This window comes from Podarcis filfolensis, assembly GCF_964270895.1.
Source record: "Podarcis filfolensis genome assembly, chromosome: 10".
NCBI classification, from domain to species: Eukaryota; Metazoa; Chordata; class Lepidosauria; order Squamata; family Lacertidae; genus Podarcis; species Podarcis filfolensis.
In genome coordinates this window covers 39,974,000-39,989,998 of record NC_139612.1, presented here as the reverse complement: position 1 = coordinate 39,989,998, position 15,999 = coordinate 39,974,000, and the positions used below count along the sequence as shown (strand labels likewise).

The 15,999-nt window shown below is 41.0% G+C and overlaps 1 protein-coding gene and 2 long non-coding RNA genes across 3 annotated transcripts in view; 2 read left to right on the top strand and 1 right to left on the bottom strand.

The window, feature by feature from the left end:
* The first annotated feature begins 1,360 nt into the window (after positions 1-1,360).
* LOC310743336 lies at positions 1,361-3,165 on the top strand. The gene is made up of 2 exons (XR_014538962.1): positions 1,361-1,672; positions 2,103-3,165. It is a non-coding gene; the product is annotated as an uncharacterized lncRNA (long non-coding RNA).
* PLXNC1 (plexin C1) overlaps positions 1,852-15,999 on the bottom strand; it is a 59,576-nt gene continuing 45,428 nt past the window's right edge. Inside the window, exons 21-31 of the mRNA XM_083573399.1 lie at positions 15,407-15,553; positions 14,128-14,305; positions 13,414-13,517; positions 11,005-11,056; positions 9,958-10,001; positions 9,750-9,857; positions 9,140-9,303; positions 8,791-8,938; positions 6,687-6,827; positions 6,109-6,183; positions 1,852-3,636 (exon numbers count right to left, since the gene is read on the bottom strand). Coding sequence (XP_083429525.1) covers positions 3,502-3,636; positions 6,109-6,183; positions 6,687-6,827; positions 8,791-8,938; positions 9,140-9,303; positions 9,750-9,857; positions 9,958-10,001; positions 11,005-11,056; positions 13,414-13,517; positions 14,128-14,305; positions 15,407-15,553 — 1,296 coding nt within the window. The 3' untranslated portion in view covers positions 1,852-3,501. The remainder of the gene's footprint in view (positions 3,637-6,108; positions 6,184-6,686; positions 6,828-8,790; positions 8,939-9,139; positions 9,304-9,749; positions 9,858-9,957; positions 10,002-11,004; positions 11,057-13,413; positions 13,518-14,127; positions 14,306-15,406; positions 15,554-15,999) is intronic.
* LOC310743330 lies at positions 6,827-9,754 on the top strand. The gene is made up of 2 exons (XR_014538956.1): positions 6,827-7,453; positions 7,778-9,754. It is a non-coding gene; the product is annotated as an uncharacterized lncRNA (long non-coding RNA).

Sequence of the window (15,999 nt, the reverse complement as noted above, 5' to 3'; positions counted from 1 at the left end):
TATTTTAATATAGGGGTAGATAAATATAGGTGTAGATAATTAAAATATAGGGGTTTTTTGTTCCTACCTAAGTGCCCTTGATTACCATTCAAATAATTAAAAATGCACCTAGTTCCTTTTCTTCGTGCAACAGTGAAAATACTTTTGTGGTGGCATATGTATTGGAAGTTGCTCAGAGTTTCATGCTGTTCACCTAATGCCAACCAAATTTGGGTTCTGTGTCTAATGGGGAACAAGCCATGCAGAAGAATGGTCATTTTTCTGGTGGTTCTAGGTATTATTTCATATCTGAAATAATCTCCTACTGTTTTGGAGACAGACTCAACACTGATTGTAGATGAACTATGGTGGCTCTGCCCCTTCCTGCTCTAATCTAGACAACTCTTGTCAAGCAGTCTTGCATGGCAATTCGTTAAATTAGTTTTCACAAGCAGTTTGGTTAATCTTAAAACTATCAGGTAATCACAGAGAATCCAAAAGCTATGGTTATTGTTTTGGGCTGTGGTAAATTTTTGCTGTGTCTTGAGTAATTGGGTATAGGGAAGAAGTGGAAGATTTCCTCAACAAACTGATGTCTGGTGGATGAAGAGATCACCTCAATTCCCAAGTCATCAATGAACAAGTAAAAGGAATATTCACAGGTAATCTCTGATCCCTTCACATGTTGTCTGTAACTTTAATATCAAAGTGCCATGTATGTTGAACTGCAAATATTAGAAGGCAGCAATAAGGTCTAGAAAGCATGCAAGGTATACTTAATGCACCAGGATATATTATTTTAGAACAACTGTGTCACTATGCTTGTTTGGCTCTGAATAAGGCTGGGCCTTCTTTCTCAGGTTATGCATATAAATAGGGAGTTCTTTCCCAACTGGAATCTTAAGTCAGACCATGGCTTTGTATAGAATACCAGCCAGATTCCAGAAATAAAAAGGCAAGGCCACATGACCTGGAAATTCCAGAAATAGCAGGCCTAACAATGCTAAGGATGTGTTATGTCTCATATTGTAAACGACATTCTGTGTAGCAATTTGATGGTAACACCACAACCCACTCACTGCATTAGATGCTTTACACTTAAGTAATATAGAGGCCTAGCATGAGCTGATATGAAATGCTTATACACTTCCAAGGTAGCAAAGGGGCAGTGATATTACCAACTTGGGACCTGCATGTTCATTGTATACAGATTCCAGAGTCTGTATTTCACTCTGATTCTTTTGGTAAAACAGAACAATCATGCTGGTGGCTGCCAAACCTAGAGCATAACTAAATGGGTTCACTAGTTACTTGGTGAGGACCACATTTTGATGTGATGTGTACTGTCATTTCACAGCCTCACATGGCAAGATCTTCAAAGTGGCCAAAAGAGGTAATATATCACCCAGCCTCTCTCGGAAATGGCTGTTCAGCTACATGGAAGAATTTGGCTTCAGTCAGTGATTCCCTCCTTTGCAATTTGGCAATCTGGTAGGGGAAGAAGGGAGAATATGTGTAGTATAACTTCTCCTGAAACTCTCAGTACTCGTCCAGAGCTGCCACAACCGAAGGGGAGGAAGGACAAAACAAACCTTAGGCTAGTGGGACTTCTCTTGCTAATGGCAATGACCTGCATTAGCAACTAAAGTATTCAAAAATTGTGATATAAACCTCCAGCTGAGAGACCAGAGAGGTATGGAGAAAAGGTCATTTCATGCCACTCTAGCTGAGTAGAGTTACACTGTTCTTTTCCTTTTGTAAAGCAGGGGTTTTGCTATAAAAGTCTGACATGTGTTCTCACTTTGAGTTGCTTTGAAATGTTGTAGTTTTAATTATATATACACTTCAAGTTAGCAAGACAAGTTAGCAAAGTAAACAACAAATACTTTGTATTTGAAATAAACATCTCATGTAAATATCCAATGTATTTTTCATCAATGCATTTTTATACAAACGTCATTTTCATAGAAGAGGAGTTATTAGATGTATCATGATCAGATGAAATATTTACCTGCATACGTCTGAAAATAAGTTTTGATTGTTTTACGCAGTTTACAATAAGTGTTATAATATGCTTTCATCTGCAGATTGTCACAAATATTCCGTTTCATTTCACTATTTAGTTCCTCTGACTGATGCAAGATACTACGGTTATCAAGCCAATCAAAGGTTCTACAAGCAACAACACAGCTTGACACCTACATTAGTTTCATAAGCTAAGGTAGAGGTTAATATCAGAGGTGCACTTTACAAAGCAGTTCCGTCATGAAAAAATACCTGCATTGTTCCTGGTAAGACAACTATCCTATAGTGTTGACCACTGTTTGTGACTCTTCCCATTCATTTGTATTGCCTGCAGAAGTGACCTGCTAATTTGCTTCCCAATGCCAAGATAGTTGTATTAATTTCATTGATTGTCACAGTCTGCACTTCTAGCATTTCTAACCTGCCAACTCGGCATAACACTTCATGCTTCTGCTAAAATGGACGGTGGGCCATGAAAGCTTGTGTGTTAGTCTTTAAGGTGACCAAAGACTACTGTAGCTACCCCAGCTGGAAAATGTGATGCATGTACTTGCAAAGCTATGTAGAATTTATTTTGATAATCCTTCCATTTATCTACCATTTAAAAAAATATAAACAACTGCAGGTACAAAATAAATCAGAGCACCCTTTTCTGCCTCAGAAGAAGAGTCAATTAAAAATACCTTAATACTTAGTGGTCCCTGAGTTTGTTTTGAAACTTGTCTATTTTCTATGCAGGGGGAAGAAATGTTTAGAACATACATAGTGCTGGACACAGCTATAGCAATTGAAAATTCCAGTGGGATGTGAGCCAGCCAATCCATTCTGCATGCTTCTCCACAAGAAGGTATGGAAAATGTCCCATATCATTCCACGTCTGTTACAAACTATTTTCTTGGAAAGCTGCAAATGACCTCAGCAGGCTGGGCCTCCTAGATCCAGTGGTTATGCTTCTTAAGGCTGCCGCACCCAAGCATCTGGAACATACTGCATGTTTGTGCTCTTGTGGAACTTAGACAAGGAGGCTGTCTGAGTTCAATGAGGTAAGGAAATTATTTTGGCAAAGTGGGCCTTTGGAGCACTGTGCTGAAAATGAAATGCAAGCAGGTTTTTATAGATTTGTGGCTCAGGGCCTTTTTTCAAAAAACCAACAACAAAAACCCCCACATCAAAAGTGGTTAAAACACTGCCAAAATTACTTAATGTAAGATGCTCCCTGGTGCATCAGACTGAAGGTCTCTATCGAGTGCAGCATCTTGCTTCCCATAGTGGCTTTGATCTGGCAAGGGAAATCTGCACATGGCAGCAAGCTTCCAGTCCTATGCGCATGGCTGCATATTTACATCAACAATGTAATGTTTATCCAGACTTCTCTGAGATGTATCTTCGGTGCAGCTAGAGATGCTCATTCCCATCTGGACTTACAGTTGCTGTAGACTACTAATGCTTGAGGAGAACTTGATGCTTTGAATGCAGTAGCAGTTTTTTAAGTTCATACTAGCTTAGTAAGGGAGCAGTTGATTCATCTGAAATCCACTTGCATTTTTTCTTTTCGTCAGCTAAGGCTTTTATATACAGCAGCTGCTTCTGTGCTTCTTCCAGCCCTCGTTCTTTCTCCAATTTATTCAGTATCTATGGAAACAAAAGAAATGTGTGCAGCCTTATTTTAACACATTTTTTTCAGTGTCACAGTAGCTCTGCTTGAGCAAACCACATTCCTTCTAATGCTAGCCTATGCATCTTGTTGTTTATAAGTTTATTGCCAATCACAAGATAAAACACTTCCTCTGACAAGAGCTATCTAAATTAAAAACCACAAACATTTAGTAAATGCAGGCCCAAATTTATGAAAGTAAGCATATCAATATACAACAGTCATGAGGAAAGATACAGCCAATATGGGAAAGCTGTCCTGTCCCCGTCCTCCAGTGGCATAACAAGGGCAAAGCAGAAATTTGTATCTATAAAATGACCACATTCTTTATTCCAGAGCCACAGACTGAAACATTTTCAGCAGTTGTAAGAATAGGGTGTGATTTGAAGGGGCATGTTTATACTAAGATGATTAATCAGTCACACTTTTGTAGCTATGAAATGGGGAGGGGAGTGGCCCAGTTATATGTGGCATCAAAACTGTTTAGAATTTGGATGAGTAAACAGGTATTTATGACAATAAAGTTTAGTGAGACTTGGTCACTCCTTTTTTTTATCATATTGTTTAACTTGGGTAAAGGTTCTTGTTTCAGGTCCCAGGTAGCCCTTCCACTGTTCTCATCAGGCTAATCGTTAGTTAACTCTGTTCAGCTCTGACTAGCCTGACACAACTCATTCACTACCCCTGACATGCGGGATAGTTTGTGCATTATTAAAATTGCCATAAGTAAGTTTTATTTTACCTTACATACCATATTTTTCGCACCATAGGACGCACTTTTTCCCTCCTAAAAAGCAAGGGAAAATGTGTGTGCGTCCTATGGAGTGAATGCAGGCTTCAGGAAGCTATCCGCTAGCCGTGGGAGACCCAGCTCTCCCACGGCTAGCGGAGCGCTGCATTAATCCCGAAGCTTGGGGCGTGCGGAGCTCAGCTAGCGGAGACCTTGCCGGCACCCAGAAGCTTGGGGCGCGCTGAGCTCCGCACGCCCCAAGTTTCGGGATTAGCGCAGCGCTCTGCTAGCCGTGGGAGAGCCGCACGGCTCTCCCACAGCTAGCGGAGACCTTGCCGGCACCCAGAAGCTTGGGGCGCGCTGAGCTCCGCACGCCCCAAGCTTCGGGATTAACGCAGCGCTCCGCTAGCCGTGTCTAGGCTGCGGATAGTAGCCTGCTTCCCGGAGCGTCAGGCGCCCTGAAAGCAGAGCGCCCGGCGCTTCGGGAACACATCCGCAGCGTGGGGAGCCTTGCAGGAGTTCCCCGCAGGGCTCCCCACGCTGCGGATAGCAGCCTGCTGCCTGGCGGGTGGGGCCCGCTGAAGCAGAGCGCCCCGCGCGCCAGGCAGACATCAGCCAGCCCCACAAGCTTGGGGGACAGCAGGGAGGCGCAGCGCCACCATCCCCGCTGTTCCTCGACCTGGTTCGGTTTCCCTGACCTGCTTTTGTGGGGGAAATAAAGGGAAAATTTTTTTCCTTTATTTCCCCCCAAAAAAACTAGGTGCGTCCTATGGGACGGAGCGTCCTATGGTGCGAAAAATATGGTAATTTGACAGTACAGTGGTACCTCGGGTTAAGTACTTAATTCATTCTGGAGGTTCATTCTTAACCTGAAGCACCACTTTAGCTAATGGGGCCTCCTGCTGCCGCTGCACAATTTCTGTTCTCATCCTGAATTAAAGTTCTTAACCTGAGGTACTATTTCTGGGTTAGCGGAGTCTGTAACCTGAAGCGTCTGTAACCCGAGGTACCACTGTAGATTTAAATAGTAAAAAGACATGCCTTACATGCAGCGGCAGTCCTTGGGGTCTCAAATTTCAGCAGCAACCTGTGCAATGCCAAAAGTTGGCAAGGTCAATCACCTCCTGCCTTCCATTCTACATAGTTTTAGTGACCTTGAAGCTCCATGCCCAGTGTGACTGAACTAGCTGTACTCCCCTAAATCAGACTCTTTTATATGGCTTATTAGGATGTAATGTCAAACAGTGGCTTGGTTAATATGTGGTCCTGTATGCTTTCTACTTCACCCCACTTCTTTTGTGGCAATACATAGTTTGTTGCTACTTCCAAATTATTGTTTATATTTTCCCTGCAAGTGAGAATTGCAAACCATGGTTTGATCAAGTTTTGCAGTTCTGTTTTGTAGGGGAAGTGCAATACATAGTTTTCTATTCCATCTGCAATGTGAGCACTTTCTCCTCTTGTATATTGATTCATTTCCTTTTGTGTCAAACCTGAGGCCTGCTCATGTACGTGAACCAAGCTGAATATTTAGGTCCTGATCAAAAAATATATGTGCACTGTACATTGCTCATAAAGTGGTCTGAATATTTACAGAATTCCTCAGTCAACCACTCAGAAGTTTTGCAGCCCCAGGCACAGTGTGGTATAGATAAAGGGCATACTACTAAACATTTTGGTAACTAGAGAAAGAGAGGGAGTGAAAAGAAGAGGAACTTACATCATCGTAATATCTTGCTATGTAGTGGTAAATTTTAGTCAAGGCTGCAGACTCATTAAATTCATTTTCATGTTTCTGCGAGGGGGAAAGGAAAACTGGTGAAACAATGCTAATAGCATATGAAATAGTTAATAATGACATGGCTTGCATACAACATTGAGCCAAACCATGGCTGCGTGCAAGCAAGCAGATATATGGCTTTCTGGAGTGAAGATCACAGCCACTGTGATACTCTACTGGACCTGCTACTGCACGGGTGTTATGTCCCAATCTAGGCTCATGGTATTATCTATAGGTTTGGACATAAACACTGTGCCAAACTATGGCTTAATGCCTCAGAAGCATTGTGGGAGAAACACAGTGGCCACAATCTTTGCTCTAGGAACTCATGTGTCTGGCTTAGCACTAGGTGTGAACTGGGTTAATAAATATGCAAGGTGAGGGAGAAACGTTACTAGTGTCTGCAGGGCACCACTGGGATGTTTCTCATTCAAGAGGCCAGTTCTTGCTTTACAGCCAAGGCACAGCATGCCGTCATACCACATCTGCATAGGTGTGCAGAAACAATGAAATGATACCTTAGATTCCTGAGTTAAAAATTCTTCTAGCTCCGAAGTGGACAGTGAAGGTAAATCCCTAATTGCTTTATAGAAAGCTTTAACCTCTTCTTTGTAAAGTGGAATATCCTTCGCGTAGAGAAGTTTGTTTGTTGGTGCTTCCTTTAAAAAAGAAAACAAAAGACAACTATTGTTATAAATGGTCACAGCTATGCTACAATTTTTTTTGGATTCCTGTGAAAATTCAGTTAATTTCTACACACTATCTTTCAATATAAATGTCAGGCTGCCTTACAGTGTCGAACAATTAAAGCACAGAATAAAATGGCAGGTTTACAGCATTAAAACTGTACAGTTGTTAAGATTTTAAAGGCCCCTTTTTGGTAGTGAGGGTTAGAATTATAGTGTTACAGTTATTGTCATTTTTTGTAACAAAAATGGTCTCTGAATACTGAAATGGATTGTGATAGTTCGTTTTAGTTACATTTTTGGTGGTGTACCTTTTTATTACAGTATGATTTGGTGATGCCCCTTGGCTAAGCAAGAACGATATTAAAGGCTGGGGGGAATAAAAAGGTCTGGCACTGAAAAGACAACCATCTGTGGGGTGAACATCAAGAAGGGCAACTTCCCATTCATCACCAGCTTCACCTCAGACAGCTGGGTCCCTTGAAGGAAGGTTACCCACAGCGTATGGATAGGTGTGTATGTGTGGAGTAATGAAGACTATGCCTCATGTTTTGTTCTCTGTTGTCATTTCCTTTTTTAATATTGCAGGTGTTGAATAGGTAAAGGTAAAGGGACCCCTGACCATTAGGTCCAGTCGTGGCTGACTCTGGGGTTGCGGCGCTCATCTCGCTTTATTGGCCGAGGGAGCCGGCATACAGCTTCTGGGTCATGTGGCCAGCATGACTAAGCCGCTTCTGGCGAACCAGAGCAGCGCACGGAAACACTGTTTGATGTGCTTTCAAACTGCTAGGTGGGCAGGAGCAGGGACCGAGCAACAGGAGCTCACCCTGTCGCGGGGATTGGAACCGCCGACCTTCTGATTGGCAAGTCCTAGGCTCTGTGGTTTAACCCACAGCGCCACCCGCATCCCACATGTGGAATAGGAGGGTACTAAAAAAGGCTTCCAAATTAAAACTGCATTATACTTGCACTGCAGAACAGTTTTACTGTATATCCTAGCCGCATGCAGTGAGACGCCATGCCTGTGACATGCCTCCTGTTCTTATAGTCCTAGGTGGGCAGCAAAGAACAGGAGGTTTATCCAAGCACTTAGTAAGCCCCAATTCATGGCTGGTAGTGGTCTCTGTTCAGCCTTGTAGGTTACATAACTTTTACCCACTTTTGGTACGGCAACCAAAAGAAAAAGAAACGTTACAGGAAAACAGCGTTGCTGAGTTTTCAAGGTGTCACAGAAATGTGTCATTCAAGAAACCACTTTATTGCACCCTTTCATTACAAGTCAATAAGGGAAGCCTCTTGGTAGCTTTGAAGTTTCAACCACAGCCACTTGCTCAGCTGCAAAGGGAAGTGCATCTTTGGATCAAATTTTAAACTTTCAATGGGGTTAAGCATTAAAATATAACAGAGCACAGCAGTTGCTTTTTCATGAGCAGTGTTGTGGAAGCCTGAAAGATAAATCTAGCACTTCTGAAATTTCCTTTATTATTTCCAGTCTGACTTTTTTCGTGCACTAACCTAAAAAAACTTTAAAATAGGAAATATGTTTCCTGTATGCAAATCAGACAGTTGGTTCCATTATCGGGTGTGTGTGTTAAATGTAAACTACTTGATCTCCCACAGCTTTGTCTATTGAGTGAACCTGATGCAGCAAGGATTGTAATACACACAACTCCAGATGCCAGATATGGGCTCATTAACTATGTAACTCCCTTTAGTGTGCATGGATCTAATCCCACAAAGCACTCTGAATGTGAAAACCTGCACACTGAAGTTCTTGCAAGTTTAGGGCATGCATGTGAAGTGGAGTGAATGTTGAATTACAGAAGTAATTCTGGAGTAAAATGATTGCCTTCAATAGGGACAGTACTGTGGAAAAATTGGTTTGGAAGGTATCGCCTAAGGAAAGAGTGTGTAAAACATGAAATCGAGATACTACCTTTCCCAGTTGTTGCTCTGATAGAGAAAAGGCATCCATAAACGCTTGTGCAATTACTGACAAACAGCCATCAAGATGTGGAGTCTTTTTGATATCAAAGACAAATTGAGGGTTCTTCAGTATATTCACCCAGAAGCGAAGAGGAAGACTGGCAAGAGAAAAGGCAAACTTCAAATTAATAATGTTCCAGGAAAAGTTTATTAATCCCACTAAAAGTAATTTAACATCAGTGCTTCATGCAAGTTAGCAGCATAATATAGTCCCAATGTGCCCTTCACTGCTGACCATACTGCCAGTTCATGCATTATTATGTTTGAGTTTTACATGAAACACATTCATAAATATATACCTGTTAGTTTTCCATATGTGGACCACATCAGGGTCTGTAATTTTCTTATTTTCAGCCTGAGCATCCAAGAAGTCAAAAAAATACTTGACAGCAACTGGGGCTTTATTGTTTGGTAAAGTCCAAATGCTCCTAAACAGCTCTTCAACAACTGAGTGAATTGCAACCTTTGAAAGAAATAAAAAGACAATGTTTTATTGCTTAGACAAAAGAGTTTCTGAGATGTAAATTAACAAAACAACGAGCTCCATCTATCAAGGACAATTTGTGCAACAAGAACGGAGCTGAACACTTTTCAGTCACCCATTCAAGACTGGCACCATCACTATGTATAAAAGCCATTTCTCAGTGTTCTCTTATACTTCAGATCCAGCTCAATGGAAGGGGCAGCTCTGAATGCATCTGTACGCAATAATTCTCTTTTCATGTAAATGAATGGGGAAAGCCCAGTTGAGCTCCATGTGTCAAGAAGAAAAAAAAGATCTATAGGTGGTCACTAGGTTCTACAATCTCATTCTGTGTTTTTAAGTCACATCAGTTAATTGCTGCCTCTTTGTGAAGCTTCTTAATCTTATCTTTTCTGGCCTAGCCTTAAATAAAGTTCAGCACTTACCTTTGTAGAAAGAAGTTTAGTAAGATACATTTCCTTCACTTTAAATTTTTGTTTTCCTTTGTGTTTTGCACCCTGTGTATCTTTGGCTGCTTCGGAATCTGGTATTATCTGTAAGAAAGGTATACACAAATGTGCATGCAGATGCAGTGGTTAAGGGAGGCAATAATATAAAACAAAAACATCTAGTTGTCCGATATTGCTGACTTACCAGATGGCAATAGTCGTTTGGGTATTCCCCATCTGAGAAACATGCTTAAAGGGGGAAAGAGAGAATGAATGAAATGCACACAGTGAAAGGGATTAAGCAGTTGCCAAGAAAAGACATCCAGGTAATCCATGTTTAATTATATTCCTGTGCAGGACCCTGAGGTTGTGTAATTGCCACCCTGTGCTCCTTTGGGAGGAAGGGTGGGATATAAATGTAATAACTACATAATGTAATTCCCACCACTCTGTGCAGTAAGAAGACAGGCCAAATAAATTATCTGTATCATTGGCTTTACTGCTCCCTTTTGCCAGCTTCTGTCACAAAATATCATCCCAGCCCTCTGGGAGCAGGAAGAAAAGCAGAATGAAACATCTGCTGCAGCATTCTGTTGCCTTCGTGAAACCAACCCTGCATCAATCCGAACTATGAGGCTGATTTCACAATGTGTAAAATTACAAATTTCTCTTGTGCCTTGTCTACTTTGGCCTTAAAAATGGAATCTCCATATTCTCTGCAAACATACGAAAAAGGGTAATATTATCTTTATGACCTACATATAAGCTTCCCTGAAGCATCCGGCTGTATGCTTAATGCTCTTTTAGACTAATTGGAGCTTATTCCAAAATGGGGAGCCTGTGGCCCATTAAGTTGAAATCAGTCTCAGCCAGCATGGCCAATGGTTCAAGATGGGGGGTGGGGGGAGAGTTGTGGCCCAATAACATCTGGAGGGCCACAGGTTCCCCATCCTTGTGAATTTCGTCAACTTATTCTTTTTATAGATCATAAAACTGGACCCTTCACATAAATGGCTGCTTCAGAACTATGGTTCAAATGGTCTGCTATATACTCATAGCTCTATAAAACCCATTACAGTGGGGGCGGGAAACCTGTGGCTGTTCATATGTTGCTGGACTACAACTTCTGCCATCCCTGACCACTGGGCCTTTCTGGCTGTAGCTGGTGGGCGTTGCAGTCTAACAACCTATGGAAGGGTCCCCCATCCTGCCATTACAATTATATATATCAGGCTTGTATTGGTTTCAGTACCTGATAGATCCGTTTTTTTCTTAAAGATTTTAATAGTTGCTCCATCTGAAATCTGAAAAGGAAATAAAACAGCTTTTGTAATATGCATTTTTTTCTAAAACTACACGGTTCCTCAAAGTTCACATGATCCACTGCATGTGACTTGTTACTTTCTTCCCAGCCAGCACAGGTCAAAGAATGCATTATGTTCTGTGTTCATTTCCCCACTCTGAGGCTTCCTAAGTGCAAAGTTAAGAGTAGCCATAGGGTTTTTTTCTATTCTGATGCAGCCAGCCAGCCATGCTATAAAGGCTGACGTTCCTAAAGGGCCTTATATTTTGGGATGTGTGCAGTACTTTTTTTTTTTAATGTAATGTGACATGCTTATCTGAAAGCACATGTATCATAATGACTGTTCACATGTCCTGCTAAGGCATAAACTGGTCACATTCCACTATGCATGAGCTGTGTGCTGAAGCATGCAGTCCAGGTTTTCCCATTAATCAAGTGGGACAAAAAACCTTGGAATGGCTGGATTAAGAGTTCCAACCAAAACAGTGCTCAAAGGCTGTTAAAACCATAAACATTCTGGTGAGCCAGGCTGTTACCTATATAATAGGTCCAAAAGTAACCCAGCTGATAGCTGCAGTGCTCAGCAGTTGAATGCTGTGTGTTTGAAAACACAGTGCTTCCCTATTGCTACTCAGTTACTGAAATGACTTGCACAGAATAGGATGCCTTCCAAAAATGGGGAAAAGTGAAACTGCAGCAGCTGGCCCACTGTAAAGCTTATCCTTTGCCAATAGAATCCTGCAGTTGCACCAAGATTTAGGAAGTGCAAGAAAAATAGATTTTGTTCAACTGATAAAATGTTTGATGACCTGAAACAAGAAATTTACAAAAACTGAAAGACAAAGAACAGGAAAAACTGGGTTTGTTATTCTCTTTTACTATCAGATTATTTATCCATCCAGCCAAATATTACCAAGGCCAAATGGCAGTGTCTCTTCCAAATCACAGGCAGCTGTGACTGAAATTTTTTTAACTGGAGATGGTCGTGATTAAAACTGGAACCTTATGCATGCACAGCATAATCTTTACTACTGAGCTACAGGGCTTTCCCCAAATACAAATAAAAGAACACGTAGCACAGCCAAGCAGAGGCAAAATGAAGATAGCAAAAACAAAGTAAAGATAGCTCCAAATAAAATCTAATCTCTCAAGGGGCATAGGGCTAACAAAAGGGTAAATAAAAATTTAAGTACAAGAATATACATTGTGTATTTTGTGGGTGAGTACTTGAGATGAATTCAAACGGATTTATGGGGAAAGAGCATGGCAACAAATTTCACTTCCCTCTGTGATGACGTGCTAAACGTCATTGACAAAGTGTAAAAGGGAATATACTATTTCAGGACTTCAGTAAGGCTTTGAAAACATCTCAGATTACACAATCAAATCAAAGGGAACATAGGAGAAATTTTGTCATTCTGTGTACTTGGCAAGACACCTGGAAAGGCAATGAGTAGATGCAACTCAGGATGCTGCCTTATACTGAGGCAGACCAATCGTCCATCTAGCTCAGTACTGTCTACACTGATTGGTAGTGGCTTTCCAGAGTTTCAGGCAGGGAAGTCTCCCAGCCCTACCTGAAGAGGCCAGGGATTGAACTTGGTACCTTCTGCATGCTAAGCAGATGTTCTAGCACTGATCTCCTTCCCCAAACCACAGTAAGAAAGAACACGGTAACACAAAGTTCTGCCTCAGACTCAGTTAATTCTAGTGACCCCTGTCCAGCTAAGAGCAGCTATAACTAAGAATGCTGAACTTGGTGGGACTTTGACTTGTGCTGCACATAGAATTGAAACCATTTCAGTAATTTGATTGTGACCAATTAAGTCCCTTTGATTATGCTTGAAACTGTTTAGGAACAAGTTTGGCATGCAAAGGTTTCCTTTTTTTCTCATTTTGAATTTACTGTTTATAAACACTCAGTACTAATGCTTTTTCATGGAAACGTGCATGGAAATGTAGCTAGGCTAACAGTGTAATCCTGTGTCTCACAAGTACTATGGGATTTTCTCCCAGGAAAGAATGTACAGGACTGCAGCTTAAGTGACTTCCTATAGACCCACATCAAGTATGTGATGGCATTAGCAATAGAATCCTGGTCCAGTCTTTCAGCTAGACCATATGACAACTATTAGATACAGTATTTGAGAAGATCGTGGAAGATCACAGAATTTTAGAGTTGGAAGGGACAACAAGGGTTATCTAATCCAATTCCCTGCAGTGTGGGGATCTTTTGTCCAACATGGGGCTTGAACCCATGACACTGAAATCAAGAGTCTCATGCTCTACCGACTGGGCTATCCCAGATTGTCCTTACAAAAGAGAGATCTTCAAATTATTAAGGATTTTTGTTCTTACCGCATAATGTCGTATGGTGTTCAGCTTGGTAATTCCATTTTCCAGAATCTCAGAGGAACTATCTATGTCCAAAAGTTCAGTTGTTTGTACACCTGACTGAAGAGCTGCCAAACAATTAAAACAGTTGCAATTCAAACATATTCTGTGCTTAGATTTTTGAGATGCCATTGGTGGCTTGTGAGGCAACCCTATCATATTTTGCCAGTCTTAAAATTCTCATAAGAGGTCAAGATGCTAAAAGTACTTGCATTGATGATGCTGGATTTGTGAACCATTTGAAACCATATTCCATTCCTTCATGGCTACATCAGCTTCTGTATCACAATAGGGTTTTGTGAGCAGCCATTGAGGTGGATCACTACTACCAGTGCTGTACTGGCTATTCCCAATGGATCATTCTGCTTCAGCTAATACTGCAGCAACAGCGACTGTGATACTGTGCGTGTCAAGCATTTAATTTGCCCAGTCCTCAATAGGTTGCTACATATTACATAAGCTAACTGTAATCCACAAATGACAGAATTTATTTAGTTAAAACAGATTGCTTTTAATGAATCCATAGTAATTTGTGGGTCTCGTCTGTTAACAGCAGAGAAATCTTCAATTGTGGTTTTTCAAAAACCCATTATTAAATTCTGTTCTAAGAGTAAACAAAGGAAAATAAATGCCAGATTATAAATTTTTAACAAATATAGGGCAGTGGCAATGCCTTACCCAAGGCCATTTCATTGAGCTGAAGATCATAAAGAGAGCCGTTCTTGTTCAGAAAGACTTGCAAGATCTTCTCTTTGGCTTGCCCTATGGTGTCACAATCTAGGACGTTAACTTGAATTGTCTGAAAAGTGCCTTCACACTCACTTTGTGGGATATTTTCAAAGACAACATTTAATTCCTGAAAGAGAACAAATGTTTAAACACAATATAATTTACAACCCAGACTTAAAGCACATAAAAACGCTAGGTGAATAAAAAGATAACCATCTGCCACTGAAAAGATCTTATAGCTGGTGCCAAGGAAGTCTTTCTGAAGAGCCTATTTCATAGCCGAGGTGCCACCACTGAAAAAGCACTCTCCTTGAAGAGCCACCTGACTCACTTCGCTTGGAGCAGGGCCTCCAAAGATTATCTTAGTGCTCAAGCAGTGATATGTAAACCACTTGTATGCAAATCATTATCATCTGTGTTAGCAAATCTTGTATATGTCAGAGGAAATTAATATAGATCTTTCAAAAACATGTTTTCACACTTCACAGTTACTCAATCCCAACTGAACTAATGTGCTAAGTTTGGGCCACAGACAGCAGAGTTCAATCTCATACCCAAAAACAAGCTGAGTCGACTCAGGCAAGTCAGTAACCTGATCTAGTCATAATGCTAAAGCATAGTTTTCATGTATGAAATAACTACCTCTTATCTGTTCTGATGCAGGCATGAAATTGTAAGTATCTGCTTCCAGATAAATAAATTAAACAGTATTTTATTTATTTGAACTGGTGTTTTTAGGTATGGCCTATCCAAATAAGCTAGGATCAAAAATCACAATTTTATCTTTGGTTGTTTGGACAAACTATAAATTAAGCTACAGTTTGTCATGGTTCATATAATAAGATAAACTATGGATACTTGGAAACAGAAGTGGGTGCTTCTGATCTTGCAACCATACTGGGAAAGTTGAGGTGAGAGTGTATTAGCTTGAAGCTTGTTAACTGCAGCCAGTATCTCACAGCCTCAAGATAATCCATCTCTAAAAACTAAGTGACCTATCTCACGAATTATAGGTGGTATGGAAAAAACAATCTGGCATTTTTTCTCTCCCTCTCATAACAATAGAATCTGTTATGAATGTCAGTCTATGAAGAACCACAATTCGACCGTAGACTACATATGTGAGACCACTTCATGATCTAGAATTCCACCCCTGCTTAGCCATATAGTTTCTCCCATACAAGACTGGTTGGTTTCATTTGCTGGACACACAATTAACAAGACATACCACTGTATTGAATTCAGTTACTTGCCACAGTAACCAGTCTTCATTTAGTGTGTTCAAGGCCTTGCAGGTTATTACATCCACAGGGCCCCTGTTTATTCTTTGATTTAGGGTTGTCACAAGCATATAGAATGGATCCCCAAATGTCTCCTAAGAAACATAATGAAACACAATGTTATGGAAGAAGAAGAAGAGGAGTTTGGATTTGATACCCTGCTTTATCACTACCCTAAGGAGTCTCAAAGCGGCCAACAATCTCCTTTCCCTTCCTCCCCCACAACAAACACTCTGTGAGGTGAGTGGGGCTGAGAGACTTCAGAGAAGTGTGACTAGCCCAAGGTCACCCAGCAGCTGCATGTGGAGGAGCGGGGAAGCGAACCCAGTTCACCAGATTACAAGTCTACCGCTCTTAACCACTACACCACACTGGCTTATAGATATACCCTCTTTTCTTTGCATTTTTCTATGCATTACAACTTGTTTGTTAAACAGGGGGGAAACAACCAGAAAAACTGCCCTGCTTAAAGTCTGCTGCAAATAATAGGCATTTCCATGTAGGGAAAGACATGAACCCCACATATAGATTGCATGCTCAT